Below are 24921 nucleotides of genomic sequence, written 5' to 3'. Positions count from 1 at the left end.
TTATTGTTCAATTGAATACTTAACTTACATATATATATTTATTTATTTATCACTTGACCTCCTCTCTTGCCGCAATTAATTAATGATTTGACGTCTTCTTAGCAGATTAATAAAGCCTTGCTGGTCAATGAACATTAACGTAATTATACTACCCCCCAAATTTATTTATTTTTTGTGATAATTATAGAATTCACCAATTTCACGAGCAACTGAGACATTGATCAGAGAGATCCCAACCCCTTTTTCTTTTTAACCGATAGTTTCGTGAGTTTCTTTTTCTTTAATTTCAATTATAAAGGAGGTAATTATAATTTCCTTATCATAAAAAATGGAATGGCTCTCTTTTTCATTTATCAAAATGCGTGATTCATTTATCACTGTATATGCTCTGAATTTAATGTGCAAAAGCAAAAGGGTTAAATAAAGTGGCACAACAATTATTATATATACCCAAGATATGCTTGTATGCATGTACGTGATTCGAAAAAAGTGGGAATGTTATATATATTGGGCTTTCTTGCCTCTGCAAGTTCTGTTATGAACAATTCATGAAAGAATATAAAAGTCCTTCAATTATTTCTTTCTTTTTTTAAATAAGTGACAAAAATCCTTCAATTTTTACTATTCTTATTGAACAAATAGTGTAATTTATTAATTATAATAACCCAACAAATATCCATAAGAGCCGTAATAGCTAGCCATGCATGTGCCGATGGTTGACCGATAAGTTATTGGGTGATCCTACTTCGTCACGTGATATGAGAAAATACCAATTAAATTACATGAAATAGAGAAATTGATATTAATTTTTCGAATAATTATCAAAATTATTTTTATTAAATAATTTTTATTGATTTTTTTCGTCACATCATTATAATTTATCATCATTTAAAATTTTCTCAAGTTGACCGGTCTTGCGTACTGCCTCATCAGACAACCACAACATGACAAAATTTTATTCCTTCTCCCAGCAACTTCATATGTAATATTGCATTTAATATGTATTTCGTTCATATATATGCGTGACATATTATAATATGTATTCATATTGCAAGTATACATATCTTGCCTTGCGGCTCGTATATGATCTCTGGTTGGGCCGAAAAAAGTCAATGCTCGTATATATAAATAATTTATAGGATATCAATCTGTATATGATTTCACGATATCATATCATACATGATCTCTAAAACAAGACTTACGATTTTCTAACTGCATCCGGTACATAACATTGTTCAAGTTACAAAATTAGGGACATACATCCGGGTGAAAATGAAATGGTGATTTGCTCTTGTCGGTTACTGCAATTTTTTTTTTCCTCAGTCCTAGTCACCTATGAATGTACAATGCAAGTTTTACATATATTTGTTATATGGCATGTCACTTTCATCATTTTTATTGATAAGATGAATGTTTGTCAGCATCTTCCGTGTCTCATAAAGGGACATACTTGTTTTGGTGTTATATGCAAATTTAATTGATTCAGGATCAAAATGGAATCTGGCACTTTGTGACCTCAATTTAACCAGATGCCAAATTTACTTAGATGATGCCGAGAATCTCATAATATACATTACAGTACAATTTCTTTTTGTTTTTTTTAAATGCTGCAATTTCTTTTTTCTTTGGTACAAAGTAATGATTATTGCCAAAATTGGAATCTTTCTCTCCACCAAAGGCCACGTCCAACCAATGGTGGCCAGCTGTTATCGGTAGACTTCCTACGCGCATTCCGATGCTAGGGACGGCACTCGAGAGGGTTTGAAATGGCCATATTCATAAGAAATGTCAAATTTAAACCATTTCCATACCTGTTAAGATTTAAAATAAAATTCTCAAATTAGTTTCACTAATTTAACGAAACCACTACCTATATTTCACATGTTAATAAGTTTGTGAGAAAAGTTTATATGAACTTATTATGATATCTTATTTGTAAAAATTTATTTGATATAACAAAAAGTATTCAAATATAAAATATAAATATTAGACAAATAATTATACGAAAAAATAAACCATGTCACTATAAATTTATAACATGTTCAAGAAAAACGAATGGCAACATTTATAAGTTCATTATATGTTCAAAAATAATAAATTACAACACTTTCAAGTGCATAACACTAAAAAGTATTACATATACTATAAATTTAAATTATAATAAAGGGAAACAAAAGAAAATAATAAATATTATTTTGTAAATATGACTAATATGAAGAGTAATTTAGTAAATTTACCCTAAAATCCTTGTTTCTTTTCAAACCCTTCAAATTTTGACCCCTAAACCTTTCCCATGACTCAATGGGTAAAATTCATTAAGCACCTATCAAGTTTGGAACGGGTAAAATATCCATTTACATAAATTTGTTGTCATCCCTATCGGTGGCTACTAATCACAAAATAAAAAAAAATGGAAGAAAAAACAGCTTAGAAAGGGACCGTAATCACGTGGGGCAGGTAGCAGCTGGGGCAAAGATCCTGACGTTTGTTTGGTTCATAATCTGATGGATGGGCTTCATTTCTTTTGTTTTTTTTCGGTAAGTGGCTTCTTTTCTTTCTATGGAATGAGGTGGTAGTGGGTGGGGACCACGGCCAGGCCAGAAGGTTGGGGGGGTGGGAATGAATGAGAATACAAATGCGAAGAAAATCTGAACGTTGGAAAGAAATTCCAGAAAGTGCGAGAGAGAGAGAGCGGCGAAATTTGTGCGTAGCGTCGAGTCTGTATTTTTGTTTGACTATTGGCAGTCAGCCTGTCCCTCTCCCCTCTCCTCCCTTCCCTCCACCGGCAGCAGCCGGTTGATGGTTCCACAGGAAAACAAAAAAAAAAAATGAATGAAAAAGGAACCCGACGAAGATGGTGCCTGGTGGAGTGAAAATTTTATAATAAGGAAGTTTAACGGGTGATTGAAATTAATGCAGAGATCTCGTTCGCCTGTTGTTTTTATAAATTTATTTATCCCTTATTGGGCAAAGTGAGATTTTATTTTTGAAATCTCTTTATTGAATTTATTTTTTTATAGAACTTTCAAATCTCCTTCTAAATCTCTTGTAGTCGTAGGTCATTTATTTGTTTACTAAACAAAGAAAAAAGTAAAAACAAAATCCCTTGGAAAATGTAGGAACGACATAAATATATTACAAGTAATTCAATAAATTAATTAGTATCGAAACTATTCACTTGTAATTTATAATATTAAATTATTACAAGTGATGCTTTCCGATCTCTTTATACACTTTTTATATCAACAAAATTTATATATACAATCACATTTTATCACACTCTAAAAAATAGTGAAATAGTTTAACGATTAATTTCAATGTGAATGATAAATTCATGTTCGACGTTAGTTTTCTAAAACTACATGGCAATATTTTTAATTTCTATACAGGAAATAAGGCATGTTCACTAGGTATTTAGCTGCTCCCTAGTGGTTGGCATATCCTAACAATTCTCCATAGGGAATGCACCACGATTAATCAACGAGAAGAAGAAAAAGATAAGAGTAAAAAAAAAAGAAAATAAAACACTATAAAAAGATAAGAAAAGAAAAAAGGGAAATAAAAAAAAAACCATCAACACAATGCCCCAACAGGTGTAGCCGGTGACCCGTAGCCCTCAACCTTTGAGTCTCCCCATAAAACTGAGCCAAATACCGCTTCCTCCTCCCCCTTCTTCTTTCTAACGAAGTCAAGCAACCCAACTAAAACCACCCTCCTCTCGCTCTCTATTCTCTCTCTCTCTCTCTTCACACTGGTAGTGCTTTGTGTTGCTTCCTTCGCTGATAATGTGAAGTCCACAGCCCAGAGCGAGAGAAACAGTTTCACATTGCGTCCAATAGCTTCGTTGAATTGATTGATTCACTCAATGGCCGCTCTGCTTCGGCTGCCCGTGTTCTATGTCATTCACATTGCCCTGCTCTCGAGCCTCTCTCTTGCTGCTGATCCTTACGTCTTCTACGATTTTAAGCTCACCTACATAACTGCTTCGCCCCTCGGTGTTGCTCAACAGGTCCCTCTCCCCCCTCCCTCGCTCGCTCCACTGTTGTTTATCTATGTTGCTGCGGGTGCAAAACTTGAAACAGAGAGAGATAGAGGGATGCCCATCTACTATGCAATCGATACAGGACGAATGTTCTGTTACTTTTCACCGGAAAACGTCAATTTTGATTTTCTTCAATCGGCTGGACTTAGAGGCTTAAGACTGCAACCGAGACTTGTAGTCATGAAACTGTTGTCGTTTTAGATATTAATTGTTAATATGTGTAGTCAGCTAGCGGTATATCACGTCCCGAGCGAAGCTATGTGTTGCTAATTGCGGTGCTGGGTTTGCTCTTCCTCAGAGGAACTCTTTTATGTGATTGTTGGATCTGCCTGCCATGGTTGAAACTTCGAGAATGTGTGGGCCTTTCTGTAGTAATGGTCAATTTCGTGAAAGGGCTTATATACATAGGTGGTAGTTTCTGTTTCCGTTTTTCTTTTTCACCGCACGTGATTGATTCAACTTACATTTTATTGATTGGATGCTCGTGAAAATCATCCATTGGCTGGTGAATCGCACAAAATGATTACCTAGTGCTGTTGTTGAAGCATTCAAAGGCTAAATGAATCTCATGCATTCACATTTTCGGTCGCAGGTTATAGCCGTTAATGGCAAGTTTCCTGGGCCTCTTCTTAACGCCACTACTAATTACAATGTTGTTGTAAATGTCCACAATGACCTAGATGAACCCCTCCTCCTGACATGGTAAGTCTGATGAGGAGTCCACTGTTTTTTGTGCTGTCTGTTATTCTGCATTTCGATGTAAACCTGCACTATTGGTTCCATGTTGTAACAGGCCTGGGATTGAAATGAGGAAGGATTCGTGGCAGGATGGTGTTCTCGGCACCAATTGTCCAATCCCTTCAAAGTGGAACTGGACTTATGAGTTTCAGGTGAAGGATCAGATTGGTAGCTACTTCTACTTTCCATCTCTCAATTTACAGAGAGCTTCAGGTGGCTTCGGCCCCGTAATCATCAATAACAGGGATATTATCCCCATTCCTTTCGGACAGCCAGATGGGGATATTACATTAATAATTGGCGACTGGTACACTCGGAATCACACGGTTAGTTATTAATCTTTAGTGCAGCTGGTATCTTCTTGTGGAAGCTTGATTTGAGTCTGATGGAAAGAAGTAAAAGTGGTTTCTCTTTTTCAGGCACTGAGGGCTGCACTTGATGCTGGAAAAGATCTTGGAATGCCAGACGGTGTTCTCATCAATGGAAGGGGGCCTTTCAGATACAATACCTCACTTGTGCCGGATGGCATAGCATATGAAACTGTAAATGTTGAACCAGGTTAGTCTCTATGTTCTAATACGACAGCTCGTCTTATATCTATCTCACACTTCAATATTAGCTCATTGTCTAAATGAAAATAGCTAAATTGGTTGTGTCAGCCATGGTGCCATAGAATTAGTCCAGTATTGCTGAAATATGTTGTGGTAAGTTCAAATTTTAAGACTGCCTTTCTACTCCTTTATTTGAGATTACAAACTTGCTTGCCATCAAGCAAGGCAATACATATCCATGCGAAAACCTGTATTTCCCATGCTGGAGTGTGGATTTTCACTATTGGCATGTTAAATCTCTAACATTATGTTTAACCATTTGATCCATAGATGCTTGCTCTGTGCATATTTTTTTTTTCTTTTAATATTGAGAAATACTTTAACTGGATGGCTGTTTTGCAGGGAAAACTTATCGATTCCGAGTGCACAACGTTGGAACCTCGACTAGTCTGAACTTTAGAATTCAGAATCATAACCTACTTTTAGTGGAAACAGAAGGTCATTATACTGTGCAGCAAAACTACACATGCTTGGATATTCATATTGGACAGTCATACTCCTTTTTAGTTACGATGGATCAAAATGCAAGTAGTGACTACTACATTGCGGCAAGTGCAAGGTTTGTTAATGAATCACTTTGGCAGAGAGTTACTGGTGTTGCTATCTTACACTACTCTAATTCAAAAGGACCTGCGAGCGGTCCTCTACCTGACCCACCCAATGACGTCTATGACAAGACACTGTCTATGAATCAAGCAAAATCCATCAGGTATACCTTCATGATGCGACTTTGCGCTGTTCACTTGATTTATCCATGTATCTTCTCTTCATAACTCAAAAGGTTGATTATGTTCCTTCCAGTTAGTTTGTCTATCTAGTTCCAACAAACTATCGATTTATATCGTTTTCCCCCCTCCAATAAGTATTTATTTGATATCTCATTGACTAATTGGAATACCTTCACTAACTCTACAAGAGCATTCGATCGAAGATACTTGCTAGAATTCTTTTCTTCTTGAGTTCTTATCTTGTTTTTGGTCTCATCGATGGCTAGGCTAAATGTGACTGCAAGCGGGGCTCGACCAAACCCTCAGGGCTCTTTTCACTATGGTTCGATCAATGTGACGGATACATACCTGTTAAAGACTGTGCCACCGTTGAGGATTGGTGGGAAACTGAGAGCCACGCTTAATGGTATTTCATTCCAGAATCTGACCACACCAGTTAGGCTTGCTGATCAGCATAAAGTGAAGGGAGTGTATAAGCTGGACTTTCCGAGTAAGCCACTTGATCGCCCACCCAAGACCGACATATCTTTGATCAATGGTACATATAAGGGATTTATTGAAGTCGTTTTTCAGAACAATGACACCATAATGCAGAGCTTTCATGTAGATGGTTACTCCTGTTTTTTGGTTGGGTAAGCTTTCATTTGACTTTATTTCCTACCTCAATACATATTCTTGTGGCTTTTAATTTAAAATATTATTATTGATTACCTAATGCAGGATGGACTATGGTGACTGGACTGAAAACAGCAGAGGTTCCTACAACAGATGGGATGCAATTTCACGGGCCACGATACAGGTCAGTCTCTTCTTACGTCGTTTATGCTATTAATGTGCACTAGAGCATTGCATCTTGAGTGAGTACAAATTTCTTGCTCATTTGCTGGGACGTTGTTGAGTATGATTTTTGGGAGAGTTATCATGCTGACTTCAGATTGAGTTGGACATTAAACTTTTCCATATTTCATGTAAAGGTTTATCCTGGTGCTTGGACCGCAATCTTTATATCCCTTGACAATCCTGGAGTGTGGAATATTAGAGCAGAGAACCTTGATAGGTGGTATCTTGGGCAAGAGACTTACATGAGAATCGTCAATCCTGAAGAAAATGGTAAAACGGAGATGACACCACCCGACAATGTTCTTTACTGTGGAGCCCTTGAAGAGTTGCAGAAGTATGGCCATTCCCCTTTCTCTCCGTCTCTGTCTCTGTCAAAATTGAACGATTCGTGACCCACTTCACTTTTTTTTTTAAAAAAAAAATTTCCCCTATGATTTTCCTTCAGGCCTCAAAAGCACTCATCGGCAAGCCCCCTCATACCTGGGAAAAGAAGGCTGTTCTTGACAGTTCTGACGGCACTCTTAGCTTCTTCTCTCGTTTTCTGCTGATGGTCTCATTGACGGTCGAAGATTGCAAGATTTAATGGAAGTGTATTGTTTCCAAGTTGACGGTCACAGTGAGTTGTTTTACAGCTACAGGAAGTGTAATTAGACAGGCTTTAGAGGTTTTGAGATTCTTTTTCTTAAAGCTTTTACAGTGTAAGAGACACTTTTGATTGTCTGAAATTGTATTTTTTGTTGGGGTGGAGTGTCGTCAAATGTAATTTGGTTGTAACTTTTAGCTGACGGGGAATTCATCATATTCTTGTGCGTAGTTGAAAAGGTAACAACATACTGACGGTGCCTAAACATTCTATCATCTGTTAACCGTTCCTCTCTCTTCCTCTTATTCTGTGAATTTTCCTTGCTCGAGTCGAGAGAGTGCTTCATCCAGCTCTCTGTTCTACGTGTTACTTGTCGGACCACATAATTGGTAAACCGAAAGTGCCGACCTCTCGGAAATGAAAAATTGCCGTCCTGTTTTGTGAATGGGATTCACTATCATCATAGTATTGTTAATAATTGTTATAATAATTCGATTGCGATATAGATTTAGCTTCTTTGAGTTCTACACAACCCCAATGCTTTAAAATCCCGACTAACCAAGAGATTCATTTCATTGGTTGAAAGAGCTTAAACTGATAATTTAGCAGCTATCCCATGCCTTATTCATCGAGGTGAAGATAATTTCTCCATATGTACTTGATTTAAAATAGATCACGAGAGCGATCGATCATAGCTATCAATAGCCCATTGCAGGAAGTACTATCGAACTAACTTATTAGCAATAAAATCATTCCAATTATCAAGCTATGGAAATAAAACTATTGGAAAGTTATGAGAGCTATATTTTTTCATACCTATAGAAGTTGAAGCCTTGATGGGAAAAGAACTTCAACTGAAGGGACTGCGCGAGGAAAAAAAAAAAAAAACCAAACATTCGTAGACCAAAACAAGGAACAGTGCTTCCGTTACTTGTAAGTGTACCGTCTGGTGTTCCTAAAACCTCATCTCCCAGCAGAGGGTTTTAGATGCCTCTTTCTCCGTCTGGTCGGAGGCTCGCCCCCCTTTCCAAGCTCCATTGCCGACCATATATCCTTTGCTAGCGTTGTCCATTTCTCTTCAACTGTTGCTTAGGTGTTCTTCTGGGCAATCTTCTCACCGCCAAGGAGACTAAATCCTTTCTTGAAGTTTGTAAATTGCTTCTGATATGCTCAAAATAGGGAATCGTGCTTGCTCTCTGCTGTTTAGGAAGCGCAAGGCAATTACAACCTGTACAATTCCATTAGATTTAGACCCTCCTCCTTCACTTTCCGATGACACTGTCCTCAGCGACCATAATTCCCTTTGCCTCTCATTGGTAGACCAGTTGATTCTAAGGGGTCTGTTTCCGTCCGCTCAGATCCTGACTCGACAAATGATCTCTAAATCCCGTTCGTTGTCCGAAGCAGTTTCAGCTGTAGATTTCGTCGCCAGTCGCGGATTGCCCCTCGATTTGAATGGCTACGGTGCTCTCATACAGAAGCTGGTGAGGTACGGTGAGCCCCGACTCGCCGAAGCCCTCTACCTTGATAATATCATTGCAACGGGTGTCGATCCTAATATGTGTATGTTGAATTCTATGGTGGTTTGCTTCTGTCGGTTGGGTAAAATTGAGGAGGCGAGGGCCCATTTTGATAGGATCATTGCTTTGGACTCTGTTCCTACTGCGGCTGCCTGTAATGCGATTCTCAGGGAGTTTTGTGTTCAAGGGATGGTTTTGGAGGCGTTTGACTACTTTATGGGGATCACCAGTTTGGGGATTCGCATGGGGCTTTGGTACTATAACTCGTTGATAGATAGGCTATGCTCTAAGGAGTACTTCGATGAAGCATTTGAAGTGTTTGATATAATGCGTCAGAGGGGCTTCCGCGCTACCCTCAGACAGTACAAGTCTTTGTTTTATGGTCTCTCTAAGAGAGGCCGGGTTATTGATGCTGAGTTACTATCGGGAGAAATGGAGTCCGAAGGGTTTTTTGTAGATAGGAAGATGCATACATATCTGATATATAAGTACGGCAAGGCTAGGATGATGAAGATGGCGACTCGGGTTTTTCTGAAAATGTTGAAAGTGGGATGTGAGCCAGATATTTACACGTATAACACATTGATTGACGGGTTTTGGAAGCGGGGCCTATTTGATAAAGGCTGGGCACTGTACAACCAAATGGTGAACTTGAAGATTGTTCCAAATGCAGTGACTCATCATATCATGATTTGCAACTACTGCAAGGAAGGGGAGGTGGATTCTGCATTAACTTTGCTTGATAACATGGTCAGTTCCAACTTATCATCATGTGTCCAATCTTACACAGTTTTGATATCTGCGCTATATAAGGCGAACAGGTTATCAGAAGCAGGTGACTTGTGGAAAAATATGTTGGACAGTGGAATTTTACCTGACCATCTCCTATTTCTCATCCTAATGAGGATTTGCCCTAAGGGAAAGGAGATTCAACTTGCCCTAGTGATGTTGCAGGCCATTGCTGTGAATGGATGCAAATGTGACCCTCTTGAGCCTCTCGAGGATTTGAGGCACAATATCAAGTCTTTGCTGGGGGAAATTACAAGGAAGGACCTGAAGTTAGCTAGTATTGCATTTGGGATCTGCATAAGTGCCCTTTGTGAGTCCGGGGAGATCGACACTGCTTTACTTTTCTGGGACAAGATGATCACTGTTGGTGCCCAGCCTCTTTTGTTCACATATAATTCTCTGATAAAGTGCTTGTGTCAAAAGGGTCTCTTTGAGGATGCCGAGTCCTTGGTTTGCCTCATGCAGAACAAGGGCATTCTTCCCGATTTACACACCTACTTGATACTGATAAGTGAGCTCTGCAAGCAAGGGAACTTGGATTCAGCCTTCAGTGTCTTAGACCAAATGAGTGAGAGGGGCCTGAAGCCTGATGTCGCCATTTATGATGCCTTGATAGGATGCTTAGGCAGAAATAAAAGGGTCTTTGAGGCCGAAGACTTGTTCAAGAGTATGCTCGAGGCTGGCCTGGACCCCGATGAGATTGTGTTCATGACAATGATAAATGCATATGTGAGGAGTGGGAGACTTCGTGAAGCAGGTGAACTGTTTGATAAGATGGTGGAATATTCTATTCGCCCTAGTTCATATTCCTATACAGCTCTGATAAGTGGCTTGGTGAAGAAGAATATGACGGTGGAGGGATGCCATTACCTTGATCAGATGATTGTAGAAGGCCTCGAGCCAAACAAAGTGCTCTACACCTCTTTCATCGATCACTTCTTGAGGGTAGGGGAATTTGAATTCGCCTTGAGGATAGTCGATTTGATGGGCAGGAACCAGATTGAGTCTGACCTCATAACTTATATCGTTCTCTGTAGTGGGGTATGTAAACACATAACTGGCATAAGGAAAAGGTGGAAATTCGTAAATAAGACATCGGCAAGGGCAAGAGACATGCTGTTTTATTTGCTTCAGCACAGGAGTTCTGCTCCTGACCCGAGTTTCTTGAGAATTCCTGGTAATTGTCCCAAAGAAATGAAGTCCTTTGCATTGAAACTGTTGGAGAAAGTAAAAGATAACGAGTTCATGCCCAACCTGTACCTATTTAATGGCTTAATCTCAGGATTCTGTAGAGCGAATATGATGGAGGAAGCGTACAATCATCTTGACTTGATGCAAAGAGAGGGAATATCTCCCAATCAGGTGACATTCACTGTTCTAATAGATGGGCACATTTGCAGAGGAGAAATTGATCATGCAGTGAGCGTCTTCAACCAGATGAATGCTGAAGGTTGTTCTCCTGATAGAATCGCGTGCAATACTCTGATAAAGGGTCTTTGTAGATCAAAGAGGTTAGTGGATGCACTTTCTCTCTCTCTTGCACTACAGAAGAGGGGCTTCTTTCCGAGCAAATCCTCCTATGAGATGCTGCTGAGGAATCTGTGTGTGACTGATATGAACATTGAGGCATTCAGAGTGTTTGAAGAGATGATCTCTATTAGGTGCATCCCCAACCATAAAACTCGGAGTTGGTTGCTTTATAACTTGTGCAGAGATGGAATGATGGGTGAGGCTCAGATAGTATATGATTTCTTGATCAAGAAAGGAAAGTCTATGAATAAGGAAGTGGAGAGGTTCATGGTTGAGTCGGGTTATGGACGAGGAGGTGGATAAAAAAATTCTCACTTGGTCTTTAATGAAGCCAAAAACGTGCTTGCTTGTTAAGGTGGAAATTTTCTCTGAGAAGCTGCAAAAATCTCGAGGCCGACCTTGACAAAGCACATCCTTTTATAAAGGTCTTTTATGAAGGTTTGTTCTCCGACTCTTTTCCATTGAAATTGCAGTTTGTTGATAGAGATGTCATGTGTTTGTTGAAGAGTATTAGCAATCTTTAACAGGAAATGACCGAGTCTTCAATTGTGGACTCTGGTTTTTCAAAGAATAGTTGTGTTTCCTGCATGGACTATCTGGTACTTCTTCTTTTCTTTTGACCTTGTTCTGTACTAAGCTATAAATATATGATGACCATTTAGATCCATGATAGTTTGTTTATTTGAGACTATGAACTGAAAGAGTCTCTCTGGAATTGTGATCACTTGCATTTATACGATGAGGAAACATGTATCGTTGCCTAACTTCATTGATCAATTCATGCAAATTTATCCATGATCTTAAAAAACATCATGTGATTTGACATCTAGAGAGTAGTTCCACTGAATTTTTATGTTTGTTTTAGGTTTTTTTTTTCCTTCCTCATATGGTAAGTAATAAAACTTATCTTGACAATTGAGAAGATTTATTGTTGATAAGACTTAGGTATTGCTTTCATTCCTCCTCTCTCTCTTCCATAACTTTTGTTGCTCCTTTTCGTTCTTCATTAACTAATTAATATTTTTAACTAGAGATAATTGATGCAGGCTCAGTGCATTGGGTACTGGCAGGTACAAACCCAAGTACGAAGTGGACTCTGCAGCTCCTCAAAGTTGATGAATAGGGGATGTAACTAAGGCAGGTCAGATTTCTTGGATGAGTTTCTCTTCTTATTTTATGATATTCTCATTCTCTGTTGCATACATAGTGCTTCTATAGCAGAACTTGGTCTCCATTCAATAACGTGTGCTTCAAATTATGCAGGGTATGCCCTGTCACTACTGATGTGAATAGTCTTCTCCTGCTGCATTCCTTTTCATAGAATGGACAAGGGAAAGGCTCATAGTCCAAGATCTACCCCATTATTGTGAGGTATACTTGTTCATATCAGTACGTTTCATAGAGCTCATTAATATGTGTATTAAGGGAAAGGCTCATAGTCGAAGGCCTATCCTGTTAATGCTAGGATCATTTGTTCACCTCAAACTGTCTCACAAAGTGAAGTGATTTGTATATAAAATCAGCAGAATTAGCCGGTCTAACATATGGATGTTGTGCGTAAGATTCATATCTTTGTCTAACATATGATTTTAGCTAATATATTCATATCTTCTTCTACTTTCCCAAGATACTAGAGCACGGTGAAAAATAGTATGTCATGATTTCATTGGAAAAGAATATTGTTAATAAATTGAATTCTTCAGGTCTAACATATATGGGATCAGATTCCTGCAGTAAATGGCACGCCTGTTGCGGGAAGCCAGGACTTGCCAGCTATGAAGGTGCCCACAGTGAAGCGTGAAGCTTCACTTGTGCTTGTTATGACATGGTAGCCTTTCCACTTCACTCTGTATCTGGTCGATGCAGCCGGCCCATAATTTTTGTACTCTCCGTAGTACAATGTGTTAAGGGCATATTTAGAGCCATCCCATGTGGACCAACCGAGAGGACTCACTAAAGCCCCAAGATAGCTCTTCATGTACACCGTCCTCGAGTACTGCATCCATGGCCTTCCTAGGTATGTCTTGACGGTTTTGATTGAAGGTGACAAGTCCGGAGCAGCTAGGATTTGGCAACTGTGGAAAGAGATTCCGGTGTTCTGATAAGGGTCGTTTCGACCTTGCGCGGTTATCACGTTTGCTTGGCCGTGTGTAGGTAACCTAGCATAGATGATGCAGCTCTGGAAGACAACCGCTGCATTACCAAAGATGAAGTCAATGGTGCCGTAGATGTAAGACTGCTTGTAGAACTGTCGCTGTGAGAGGACGAAGAGGGTATCTTGGTACCCCACAAAGGCACATCGGTAGAACACGGATAGATCGGAGGCCGACCTAAGTGCAACTGCCTGTCCCTTACGTGGGCCGGCTGTGTTCCTGAATGTAATGCCCCGAGCAATGAACTTCAGGCCATCGATTCCTGAGAAAGGGGAGCATCTCGTCAAATGGAATTACTTGAATGTCTCAATAACATAAATGTCTCCTGGCAACTTATGTTACCGTCACATGGTAAATTTCAGTAATGCAAATATTAATTCATTAAAATTAAAAGAAAGAGGTAAGGACTCACATGGCATCTGCTACATCATCATAAAAATATTTCAAAAAATATATTTAGAAAAAAAAGTCAAATCACCGTTAAAACAAAAACTCACTATAATAAGAGGAAGAGCCATATTCTGATCTACGGTGATATATTCAACGAGTTCGCAAATTTTCTAAGTTGATATCGCCAATTTTTTTAATAGAATATATATTTTAAGCATTTTCTTTCCTGTAAGTATGTAAAATAACGTTATAATAATGTAATGGAAACCAATTACAAAATTAATCAATAAATTGAAGAATAATTTGAAAGCAGTGAAGTATGATATTCATCCTAGGTAACCCATTTTTCTTTTCTAAAGATTTTTCTTATATTCTCTTTGTTGAAATACAGCAAAGAAAAATTGATTAAAGAAAAGAGCAATGACCAAATATGATTTGGCAAATGAAGCAACAATTAAGTAACTTGCTTTGTCCAGAAGACTTTTTTTCTTTTTTCTTTTTTTAAAAGAGCACTCCCTACGCTGATGCACTGATATGGCCTTTTCTTCATAGTTATGCAATGAACTGAATCTGTCTGATTTTTTTATTTTTATTTTTGGGCCATGAATCCTGCTAATGCTGTCCTTTTTCAAAGGTTTTCGTCCTCATATTTTAACACACAACCCCACACCCCCCAACCAAAAAAAAAAACCTAGGTAGTGAAATTATTATTATTATTATTATTATTATTATTATTTGGACTATGATATCTGAAAATTTAATGTGTCCGAGTAATTCAGTTCAAGTAGGGTCGGGTTGAGTCAATAAAGGTAAAATTCTCTTAGTATGGATTTCATCCATTCACAAGACTTGAACTAAAGACCTTAAGGACAACAAGCGGTGAACCACTTGAATCAACTCTAATTACAAATCGTTCCGTTTACCAAAAAAAAAAAAAACAGAGAGAGAAAAAATTACCAGCGGTTGCAGAACTATAGGTAGTGTAGCCTCCACCAACACTTCGGCTCCCGGTGATTACAGTTTTTCTCATTCCATCCCCAATCATCATTATATTATCGTTGCCAATTCCCACCTCTATGTTCTCCGTGTAAACTCCTCTCTTCACATATATCACGAATCTAGCACTCTTCGATCTCCTCTTCGCTGCCACGTTAATAGCCGCCTGAACGGTTCGGTAGTTTCCTGATCCGTCTTTAGCCACCACGATGTTGGCCTTCACTACAGAAGATTGCAACAGCTTCCTGTCATGAACTGAGAACCAGCTTGGGAACTCGTCACTTCCGGTTGTGTTTGCACCTGTCTCTTCTGGCGACGTCAGCATTCCCCCATTGATGGCCAAACTATTGCTAATAAGCTGGGACAAGTTATTGCTAGACGTCTCAGGGGATATGAAGTCGGTGAGGTTTAGGTCTTGAAACCCTAGCTGACACATCTCGATGTTCGTGAGTGCAGTGCTGAGCCAAGTTTGGACATCAAAGTTGGAGCAGTTTATTCCTTGGTTGCTACTGTCTATGCCTTCAAGGGTCCGGTTGAGCTGGAAGATGGTGTCCTCGTATAGCTTGCAGCAATCCGACCAGATGGACTTTTCCTGACTACTGTTGTTGCACTTTGATCCCAGTTGTTGTACCTGATGATGAAAATACATCTTCTTACATTCAATATCGATAGAAACCTCATTATTAGAATTAATCAAAAGGAAACGAAACGAAACAGTTATAGTTTTATTGAAACAGTTAATACTTTTTCTTTCCATACTTGAATATTAATATATCAGGGAAAGAGAATTCATATGAGGTATCAATCTATATATATATACCTGCATATGCGAGTTGAACGCTTGGTTAAGGGTTCCCTGCACCATCATGTGGCGGAAATTGGTACGATCTCTTGGTGGGGAACTGTGTGGGCTTCGATGTTCCATGAAGTAGTTGCATGGCTCGGGATGGGGCGTCGTGTTGCACCACCAGCTTATGTCCCTGCCGCTGCCACTAGCAGGCTCGTTACTTGACAACACGAAGGAGCAAGAAGAGGAGAAGAAGAAGAAGAGAATTGTAGATGCAACTAATAGTGATCTCATGTTGGTCATGATCTCGTATGGTCTCAGGATGTAAGCTTCCCTCTCTAGCTAGTTTGCTTTTTTTCTCATGCATGCAGCTGTATTATACTAATCGCTGAGGCTGAGAGAAGATCCAATCTCAGTTTGACATGCCTAATTCCTTGATATATAGCTTTCATTTATTTGGGGCGATGGAGCTTGAGGTGATAGGCTGGCCATGTCTGCGGAAATGGAGAAACATCACGAGGCCATTGAAAATGGACTTACGTATGTATATATTACTAATTAATATATGGAATAAGTGCGTAACATGTATATATAAATCACAAAAATATACATGCATAAATTTACTTCGAGCTTGACGTGAACAGCAAACGTGACGAGAACAAACATTGCAAATATGTAGGTATGTCAACCATGAGGTGCCCTTCCCAAGCAAACATTACATTACTTCCTTGGAATAAATGCAAATCAGAATGCCCGAAGGCAGAGACAGAGGGGAAGAGTTTCTTACTAACTTGGCCAAATTGCATTGTCTTGCTGCCGATCTTGAAATCATTTCAATCATATATATAGGTCAAATTAATGAGAAAAAAAAAAGTCCGGAAATTATGTGATATTGTTCAAAGCAGATGCCAAACAATAATATACGACGGGTGGACTTGAGACGTACGTAACAATATTATTTAGAGTAAGACGCGTTGAAAATTGAAGGGGTGGACTGGGGAATTTATTTATAAGGGATTAAGTATAAAATTGGTTGAGTGTAGATGGGGTCTTGAGTAAATACTAAGCAACAACGTACAGTTTGGTTCCGAAGAGTTAAGCCACTTTAATCCCACTCAAAAAGCAGGTGACCAAACAGCCCTTAGCTGAAGACACGGACGGGACCGGGGGGTGTGAAGTGGCCCCATGTGATTGCTAATCTCTCCGTTACGTTAATTATCTACTAATTAAAGCATCCATCCAGGTCCAGCTTAGTTATGGGGGAGAGAAAAAAGAGAAGGGATTTCTGCAAATAAAACATTTGACTTTTTAAGGGGAAGGAGCGGTGGAAAGCATGTCTGATGCGGAAGGCGAATAAACCCTCCTGCAGGATAATTTACCCATTGAAGGATTACGTGCGGTAATGGAAGGGCTCTGAGCTCTTGCAAAAGTAATTATCTAAACCTTCTCGTCATATCGTATATTTCCAAGCAAATTAAGTAAAATGAAAGCCTATTAAGCCAAGTAACGGATAAAGAAAGTACGGTAATTAGTAGGATTACGTGAATTAACGTATCATGTGACGATAAAAAATGGATAGTTGATTTACGGCACAAAATTAACAAAAAGGGGTGGCATGGAACGTGAGTATTTGTGTTTACCCTCATATATATATATATATATATATATGTCAAAAGTCAAAGTTGTCCAGTTAATAAGGATTTTCTTTAGACTTTTACGGTTAATTACTTTCTTCATATGATGATAGCGAGAGCGGCCCACCCTTCGCTGGGCTGACAAGGCTAAATCTACTGGGCTGTCTTATCTGAGCCTCTCAACTGTGGGCATCTGGGCCCGTGGCGTCCGGCCTCTGTTAGGCCCGAGGAAACAAATTCAACTTCCCTCTGACCTCGTCTCCGTCTCCGTGTGTATGTTATTGTTATGAATGAGTTGCTTCCCTTCCTGCGCCATTTTTGGCAGGTTTTCTGGTGTGAGTTTGGAACAAGGAGAGGTGGCGGAGAAGACACAATTGTACAAATGAAGGAGGCTGTCCTGTGGGAGGTGGGTGGAGGGAGGGAGGGAGGGAAGTGGTGATGTCGGAAGTAGTTGTTTCGTATGTGCAGTCAAAACTACTAATTTTTTATTAGACTTACACTGACTTGTGCCCATATCCACTTAAAAGTTCAAGCTCATAAATGGTGGTACACAAGTCTTATATAAAGACATAGATATTCTTTTATTTTTTCCATGTGGGATTTTGTAATTTTCAACACCCGCCCTCACATGCAACGTATAAACCCATAGATATTCTTTTATCTTTTCCATGTGGGATTTTGTAATTCTCAACACCCGCCATCACATGCAACGTGTAATCTATTTCTGCCTACACGTTGTCACGTGCCCTTAAACACCCGTCCTCAACAACTGACCTCGAGTCGGGCTCATCTTCCTTGCTCAGGCGAGGGGGGACTAGCATGATGCACTCTTTTTGGCTGCTCTCGATATTGGATCGGCATAATGTGAGTCCATGTATGCAAAAACGTAGCCCGCTCTGATACCGTATTAAATTTTCATTGGGTTTACACGGTCCTGGGCCCATATCTACTTAAAAGTTCAAGCTGATAAGTGGTGGTACCAAAGTCTTATATAAACCAATGAATTTTTTATACATCTTTTCTATTTGGGATTAATATCATCAATACCCGCCCTCACGTGCAACGTGTGATCTATTTTTTGCCTACACGTTCTCACGTGCCCTTAAACACCCGCACTCAACAATTGACCTCGAGTCGGGCTCTTCTTCCTTGCTCGGGCGATGGGGGACTAACACGAGGCGCACTTTGGCTGCACTCAACATACTGGGCCTGGTATGGTGTGGGTACGCACACGCGCGTAAGCATGCATACACGTAACATTGGCTTTGATACCATATTAATTTCTATTAGGCTTACACGGACTTGGCTCATATCTACTTAAAAATTCAAGCTGATAAGTTGTGGTACATAAATTTTATATAAATTCATGGATATTTTTTCATCTTTTACTCGTGGGATTTTATAATTATAAACAAAAACTGCAGAGAAGAAGCTCAGTGGGCTACTTCTGTTAGTCTAGTCATAGCAACTCAACTTCGTTTGATTCGGACGGACATGATCTGCTCTTATTAACCTTCTAGCGACCTGGACTGGACGGGACTGCTCCTTGGGCTTTGGCTCCACCTCAGCTTTACCTTGCCCCCTCTGGCTCTGGCTCTGGCTCTGGCTCTGATCTTTGTTCTTAAAGCTAGCGCAATGTCATTTTCTGATTCCCGTTAGTTCAGACAGAGACGATCGATGTTGAATTGAATTTGGGGCTTTAATTTTCTCAGTTCGCCTTCTTAATCAATCAAAAACTTTTTAAGTAATGTGATTAGTCATAGCACAGTAATGCCCAATATATATATATCTTTAGGTGCGGATTGTGTTTTAATTTTGCATTAGGCGATTTGATTCTAGGGTACGTAGGAGGCGCTCAAGTCCAAGGTGATGTGCGTTAGATGCGTGCAAGCAGGTGCACTACTCTCCAGCTAGTGAGTAGTAGATAGGGTGAATAATAATGACTGCTTGGATAACACCGAGTATCCAGCTTTGGAAATACGTTTTCCTCTTTGCAGTCAAGTTTATATAGGCCACTCTTAAAGTTTTTCGTCTAATATAGGTCAAAATGGGGAGCCCCCACCCCAATTGGTTTTCTTTTTCTTAAATAAATAAAAGCAGGCCTGTTTGGTTTGATGAAATAATTTTAGAATCATAATTTTGATTTTAACTCTACCCACCACACAACAAAAACACACGCTTCTCAAGTCAAATTTATAATACCATCTTATTTGTCCTTTTCCATAATCAAAATCAAAATTAAAATCAAAATTACTTTAACTCTGAAACCAAACGCACTCTTAGCACCTTGACTCAATTCTCCCACGATATTTGGGGTCATAATCTCATTCTGCATGCAGTGCTCTCCACATGTATTGCTACGCCCTGATTCGGCACGTACAGTTTTGTAATTATTGATTCATTGTTCTCTTGTTGTCGGTGAAAAGGCTGCATGCGTAGAAAATATTCAACGAGTGGATGATTATGTAAGAACCAATTAGAATGTTTAAAATTAAGTAGAAAGTTATAGGATCACTGTAGGATCATTTTCTCACTTCAAGCATTCTAATTTTTGGTGTTACTTAATCAAGTGGATGAAAAACGTTTACTGAATATTCAGCTTAATTATGGTTGTTTCTAGGATATCCATCATCTTACAATTTCAGGTTAGCTTATTCAGTCCTCGTCCCTTTCGAGAGTAACTTTGGGAGTCGTTATCACGACTCAGGTGTCAACAATTGTTCTTTAACTTGTCAGTTACCGGAGACAAACTTCGACCAACTTTTTCGAACAACATTAATTACAGTTTCATTATCGAGTCTAACGAGAGATACCCAAGCCTGCTTATATTATATCACTACGTATACTAATTTCTTAAACTTACTATGCAAATTTCTCAAACCTAATTAAAGTACAGCAAACCGGCACAATCATATCCGAGAAATTATGAAAAACCGACATATATGCGTGTATATACATATGCATCGTATGGTACAATTTCACGGTGCCGGTGAAGAGAAGATGTGCAAGCAGAAGTGCGCTCTTATATATCTAACCATTAAGAGCGGCGAACCTATTGATCAAAGCCAGAGCATTGCTAGTAAGATGTGCAACGGTTAAAATCTGGCCTCTCACAGCATTCTTCACTTTACTGTTCATCGCCTTTCCAGCAAACCCGTCGGAGCACGTAGTCTCATCTGTTAAGGCAGCACTCACCCATGTCTCTATGTCGTTCATCACGAGGCCGAAGTCAGAAGTTCTCCTCAGCCGGCTCATTTCCGCAATGGACCTCCGGAGCTCCTCCACTGAATCAGCGAGCTCCTCGACGCAGTCCTTCATGGCCCCGATCTGTCTGGCTGTCATCCCTAGGGTTCGAGACAGCTTTAGCATCATACCTGATGTAGAGCGGGTAGCATCCAAGGTCCCATTGAGAGCAGCTCCTGCGAGGAGCTTCGGGCTTGTTTGAATGAGGCTGGCGTGCCTCGATAGGGAGCTGAAGCAGAGCCTAGGGTAAGTTGTTTTGCTGCACGATGTTCTTATGAACTCGGTGTTGAACCTTGTTTCCGCCCGAACAACTAAGGTTGTACTGTAGGAAAATAATGCTAGGAGAAAAACAAGGGCTGCGGCTAAACTGTTCCTAGAAGTACTTGGCCCTTCCATCTCTCTCTAACCAAACCAACTAATCTTCCTCCCTCTTCTCTTTAATCTTTCTCTCTCTTGGAGGAGATAATTTGGCTTGATGAAAGAAGCAAGGAGGGGCGCCCAATTTATAGGCAGGGCAAAAATAGTTTGTGATATTTCGGAGTAATTAATGCTTGTATTATTATCATAGATTAGATATTATCTTCCAAAAACTAACGCTACCGTGGATGATATATACAATACGATCTAGTGGGAGCGTCTTATGTGAAGTGAACTACTAGTTGTAGTTGATGACTAGGATTCTCAGGAACGTACATCAAGTGGAGCAACATCCTTAATTAATGTTGGGTATCCCTCCAATTTGGAGGAAGTTGGGCTCAAATTGTATTGGGCTTTTATCGGGCTTTAATAGGCCCAAGAACCCATTTTATTAGGGTTTTTGTTTCAGCAAATCAGCTGAGGTATAAATAGCAGCAGAACAGCTGCAGATTAGAGTAGAGCGGCAGAAGTGCAGCAGCATAGCAGCACAAAACCAGGGAAGAGCAGACAGCAGAATTCGAAGAGCAGGGGCAGCGCGCAGCTGGAGATCAAACCTCGATCGGGATATCAAACGAACTCCGATTGGGACGAAATTTTGACAGCAGCTTCACAACACGTGGGGCTAACTTCTGAACGGTCAGAATTTCTATTCGAGCTCTGTAGGTGCTGTTTCAGCTGATTTTGTGAACCACCCGGTGTGGGTGACGAATTTAGTATTTGGGTGATCCAAGAGAGTGTTTCTCTTGAGTTTGGTGATCCAAGGGTTTACCCTTGATGAAAGACATTGTATAACCTTCATAGTGGATCGTTGATTCGGAGTTGGTCCCGTGGTTTTTCCCCACATTGGGGTTTTCCACGTAAAATTCTTGGTGTTGTTTTACTTTACTGCTTGTTGGTTGATTTGATTAGTTCCTATCTCGATTACACTAGAAGGGGAGGAAGATTAATCGCTGCGTTATTGTTTGGTTGAGTACATCCCTATCCCCAACAAGTGGTATCAGAGCTTCGGGTTAGAGAAGTTTGAGTTTTTTCGGTGTTTTCGAGATGGAGGAGTCTACAGGATCTATGTTCAAGTTGAATGCAACCAACTACTCTATATGGAAGTCTCGGATGGAGGATCTTCTATTTTGCAGGGATTTGTACGATCCTATTGAAGGGGATTCCGCGAAACCCAAAGATAAGGATGACAAGGCTTGGGAACGCACAAATCGGAAGACTATTGGTTTGATTCGGCAGTGGATAGACAATAGTATTTATCATCATGTTGCTCAGGAGACAAATGCAAAAGCTTTGTGGGATAAATTGACAAATCTCTATGCGAGGAAGACACCGCAAAATAAAGCATTCCTCGTGAAGAAGCTGGTTCATCTTCGTTTTCAGGATGGAGGTGATATGGCTGCGCACATGAGTAATTTCCAGGATATTATTAACCAGTTGACGAACCTGGAGATAATATTACCCGATGAGTTGCAGGCTTGTCTACTTTTAGGGACTCTACCGGATAATTGGGACACACTCGTGGTTGCATTAAGCAATTCTGCGCCAAACGGGAAGCTATCGTTGGCTACGGTGACAGACAGTTTATTTAATGAGGAGACTAGAAGGAAAGGCACGGGAATTTCCATTCAGTCTGAAGCTTTGGTTACTGAACAACGGGGGAGAAGTCAAAGCAGAAATTTCTCTTCCAAGCATAGTAACTCACGTGGCAAATCGAGGGGCAGATCAAAGTCGAAGACGAGGAAAGTGGTCACTTGCTATCACTGTGGAAAAGAGGGACACTACAAAAGGGAGTGTAGAGCTCTGAAGAAAAATCAGAATGGCAACGGTGAGAGCAAGAAGGAAGAAGGCACTACAGCAGTGGCATGTGATGGAGAGACCTACATCATTTGTGATGAAGCTTATGTGAATTTCACATGTCAGGACTCTACCTGGGTTGCAGATACAGGTGCCTCGTTTCATGTCACTCCTCATCGGGATTTCTTTTCATCTTACACTACCGGGGACTATGGTTATGTGAGAATGGGGAATGGACAATCATGCAAGATTGTCGGTATTGGTGATGTCTGTCTAGAGACCGAGCTTGGCTGCAAGTTGTTCTTGAAGAAGGTGAGGCATGTTCCAGAAATTCGCCTTAACCTAATCTCGACGGGTCAACTTGATGATGAAGGCTACAGTAATGAATTCAGCAATGGGAGATGGAAGCTCTCCAAGGGTTCGTTGATTGTGGCACGGGGTCAGAAGACCGACACTCTCTACAGGCTGCGTGCCAGACACAATTCCGGTCAAATTAATGTTGCTGAGGATTATCCTATCGAGCTATGGCACAGGAGACTCGGACATATCAGCGAGAAAGGTATTCAAATTCTTGCTAGAGCACTTGTGATCACTGTTTAGCTGGTAAGCAGAGGAGAGTTTCTTTTGTTAGAAGTCGTCCCTCTAGATGCCATCATATACTTGATCTTGTGCATACAGATGTTTGTTTTATGTCGGATAGATCTCTTGGTGGTGCTCTCTATTTTGTGACATTTATAGATGATCACACCAGGAAAGTTTGGGCTTACCCTATGAGAACTAAAGATCAGGTGACTGAGATTTTCAAGAACTTCCATGTAGCAGTGGAAAGAGAAACAGGCATGAAGCTGAAATGTGTCAGAGCTGATAATGGTGGTGAGTATAGAGGTCCTTTCGAGAACTATTGCAGGACTCACGGTATCAAACTTGAGAAGACGGTACCGAAGACACCACAACAGAACGGGCTTGCAGAGAGGATGAACCGCACAATTGTTGAGAGAGTTCGTTGTATGCTTTCTCAAGCGAAACTGTCTAAGCCTTTCTGGGGCGAGGCAATGAGGTCAGCGGTTGATCTTATTAATCTTACACCGTCAGTTGCACTTGATGGAGATGTACCCCAGCAGGTGTGGACCGGCAAGAAAGTATCATACAAGCATCTCAGAGTATTCGGGTGCAGGGCATCTGTTCACATTCCTCGAGATGAAAGATCAAAACTTGATGCCAAGGCAAAACAGTGCATCTTCTTGGGTTATGCACATGAAGAGTTCGGGTACAGGCTTTGGGACCCTGATAGCAAGAAGATCATCAGGAGCAGGGATGTTGTCTTCTTTGAGGACCAGACAATCGAGGATTTGCAAAAGTTAGAGAAGGCCAGTGTAGGCAATCCTCACGAGATCTCTATTCCTGTACCGGTTGATGTAGAGCATCCAGTGGAAGAGGTACCTGGTGAGTATGAAGAAACCACGACTGGGGGTGAGATTCCTCAGGTAGATGATGATGTGACTACGGATGATACAGGCTCGCGGTTACAGTTAGAGCCTGCAGATCTACCTAGACAATCTGATAGAATAAGACAACCATCTACAAGATATCCGCCTCATGAGTATGTGCTACTGACTGACGGGGGAGAACCTGAGTGCTATGATGAAGCTGTGGCACATGAGTACAAGGAGCACTGGTTGAAGGCGATGAATGAGGAGATGAACTCCTTGTCTGAAAATCACACGTATGACCTAGTGAAGCTACCGCAAGGTAAGAGAGCATTGAAGAACAAATGGGTCTACAGGTTGAAGACAGAGAACTCGCGACCTCGATACAAAGCTCGACTGGTAGTGAAAGGTTTCAACCAGAAGAAAGGAGTTGACTTCGAGGAGATCTTCTCGCCTGTTGTCAAGATGTCATCGATCCGAGTTATTCTCGCACTGGCAGCTAGTCTAAATTTGGAGATCGAGCAGCTCGATGTAAAAACAGCTTTCCTACATGGTGACTTGGAGGAAGAAATATATATGGAGCAGCCTGAAGGATTCCGAGTTAAAGGTAAGGAGCATTTGGTGTGCAGGCTGAGGAAGAGCTTGTATGGGCTTAAGCAAGCACCTCGGCAGTGGTATAAAAAGTTTGACTCTTTCATG

At 40.3% G+C, this 24921-nt stretch overlaps 4 protein-coding genes across 11 annotated transcripts; 2 read left to right on the top strand and 2 right to left on the bottom strand.

Annotated features, from left to right (window-relative positions):
- The first annotated feature begins 3653 nt into the window (after window positions 1-3653).
- LOC116197809 (monocopper oxidase-like protein SKS1) lies at window positions 3654-7817 on the top strand. Of its 2 annotated transcripts, XM_031528060.1 has the most exons (10): window positions 3654-4009; window positions 4635-4744; window positions 4836-4932; window positions 5053-5106; window positions 5200-5338; window positions 5734-6100; window positions 6386-6751; window positions 6840-6918; window positions 7094-7293; window positions 7405-7817. In XM_031528060.1, exons 1-10 carry the CDS (start codon window positions 3866-3868, stop codon window positions 7505-7507), a joined length of 1659 nt encoding a protein of 552 aa, XP_031383920.1. In that variant the 5' UTR covers window positions 3654-3865; the 3' UTR covers window positions 7508-7817. The 2 variants fall into 2 exon arrangements, with proteins under 2 accessions (XP_031383920.1, XP_031383919.1); XM_031528059.1 differs by having other exon boundaries at window positions 4836-5106.
- A 585-nt stretch (window positions 7818-8402) lies between these two features.
- Window positions 8403-12738, top strand: LOC116195459 (pentatricopeptide repeat-containing protein At5g62370). Of its 7 annotated transcripts, XM_031524672.1 has the most exons (5): window positions 8403-11028; window positions 11134-11819; window positions 11909-11980; window positions 12428-12522; window positions 12645-12738. In XM_031524672.1, exons 1-2 carry the CDS (start codon window positions 8709-8711, stop codon window positions 11682-11684), a joined length of 2871 nt encoding a protein of 956 aa, XP_031380532.1. In that variant the 5' UTR covers window positions 8403-8708; the 3' UTR covers window positions 11685-11819; window positions 11909-11980; window positions 12428-12522; window positions 12645-12738. The 7 variants fall into 7 exon arrangements, with proteins under 7 accessions (XP_031380532.1, XP_031380530.1, XP_031380525.1 ...); XM_031524670.1 differs by having other exon boundaries at window positions 8407-11819; window positions 12452-12522; XM_031524665.1 differs by having other exon boundaries at window positions 8407-11819.
- Window positions 12739-13022: 284 nt separating this feature from the next.
- LOC116195460 (probable pectinesterase/pectinesterase inhibitor 59) lies at window positions 13023-16461 on the bottom strand. Its single transcript, XM_031524673.1, has 3 exons — window positions 15741-16461; window positions 14882-15551; window positions 13023-13796 (listed from the first exon to the last, which is right to left on the bottom strand). Exons 1-3 carry the CDS (start codon window positions 16008-16010, stop codon window positions 13102-13104), a joined length of 1635 nt encoding a protein of 544 aa, XP_031380533.1. The 5' UTR covers window positions 16011-16461; the 3' UTR covers window positions 13023-13101.
- A 3631-nt stretch (window positions 16462-20092) lies between these two features.
- LOC116195461 (21 kDa protein-like) lies at window positions 20093-21074 on the bottom strand. Its single transcript, XM_031524674.1, has one exon. The coding sequence runs from the start codon at window positions 20978-20980 to the stop codon at window positions 20372-20374; it is 609 nt and encodes a 202-aa protein (XP_031380534.1). The 5' UTR covers window positions 20981-21074; the 3' UTR covers window positions 20093-20371.
- Window positions 21075-24921: the final 3847 nt, after the last annotated feature.

The sequence above is a fragment of the Punica granatum genome, chromosome 2, assembly GCF_007655135.1.
Source record: "Punica granatum isolate Tunisia-2019 chromosome 2, ASM765513v2, whole genome shotgun sequence".
Taxonomy (NCBI): Eukaryota; Viridiplantae; Streptophyta; class Magnoliopsida; order Myrtales; family Lythraceae; genus Punica; species Punica granatum.
Note: the sequence above shows the minus strand (reverse complement) of the source record. Positions and strands in the feature narration are given on the sequence as shown.

Coding starts and splice junctions, on each gene's coding strand:
- LOC116197809 (XM_031528059.1), top strand. CDS start 3,866: ATGGCCGCTCTGCTTCGGCTGCCCGTGTTCTATGTCATTCACATTGCC. Junction 4,010..4,634: donor CCCTCGGTGTTGCTCAACAG/GTCCCTCTCCCC, acceptor TTTCGGTCGCAG/GTTATAGCCGTTAATGGCAA. Junction 5,339..5,733: donor AACTGTAAATGTTGAACCAG/GTTAGTCTCTAT, acceptor GCTGTTTTGCAG/GGAAAACTTATCGATTCCGA.
- LOC116195459 (XM_031524671.1), top strand. CDS start 8,709: ATGCTCAAAATAGGGAATCGTGCTTGCTCTCTGCTGTTTAGGAAGCGC.
- LOC116195460 (XM_031524673.1), bottom strand. CDS start 16,010: ATGACCAACATGAGATCACTATTAGTTGCATCTACAATTCTCTTCTTC. Junction 15,552..15,740: donor CGTTCAACTCGCATATGCAG/GTATATATATAT, acceptor TTTCATCATCAG/GTACAACAACTGGGATCAAA. Junction 13,797..14,881: donor CTATAGTTCTGCAACCGCTG/GTAATTTTTTCT, acceptor CCCCTTTCTCAG/GAATCGATGGCCTGAAGTTC.
- LOC116195461 (XM_031524674.1), bottom strand. CDS start 20,980: ATGGAAGGGCCAAGTACTTCTAGGAACAGTTTAGCCGCAGCCCTTGTT.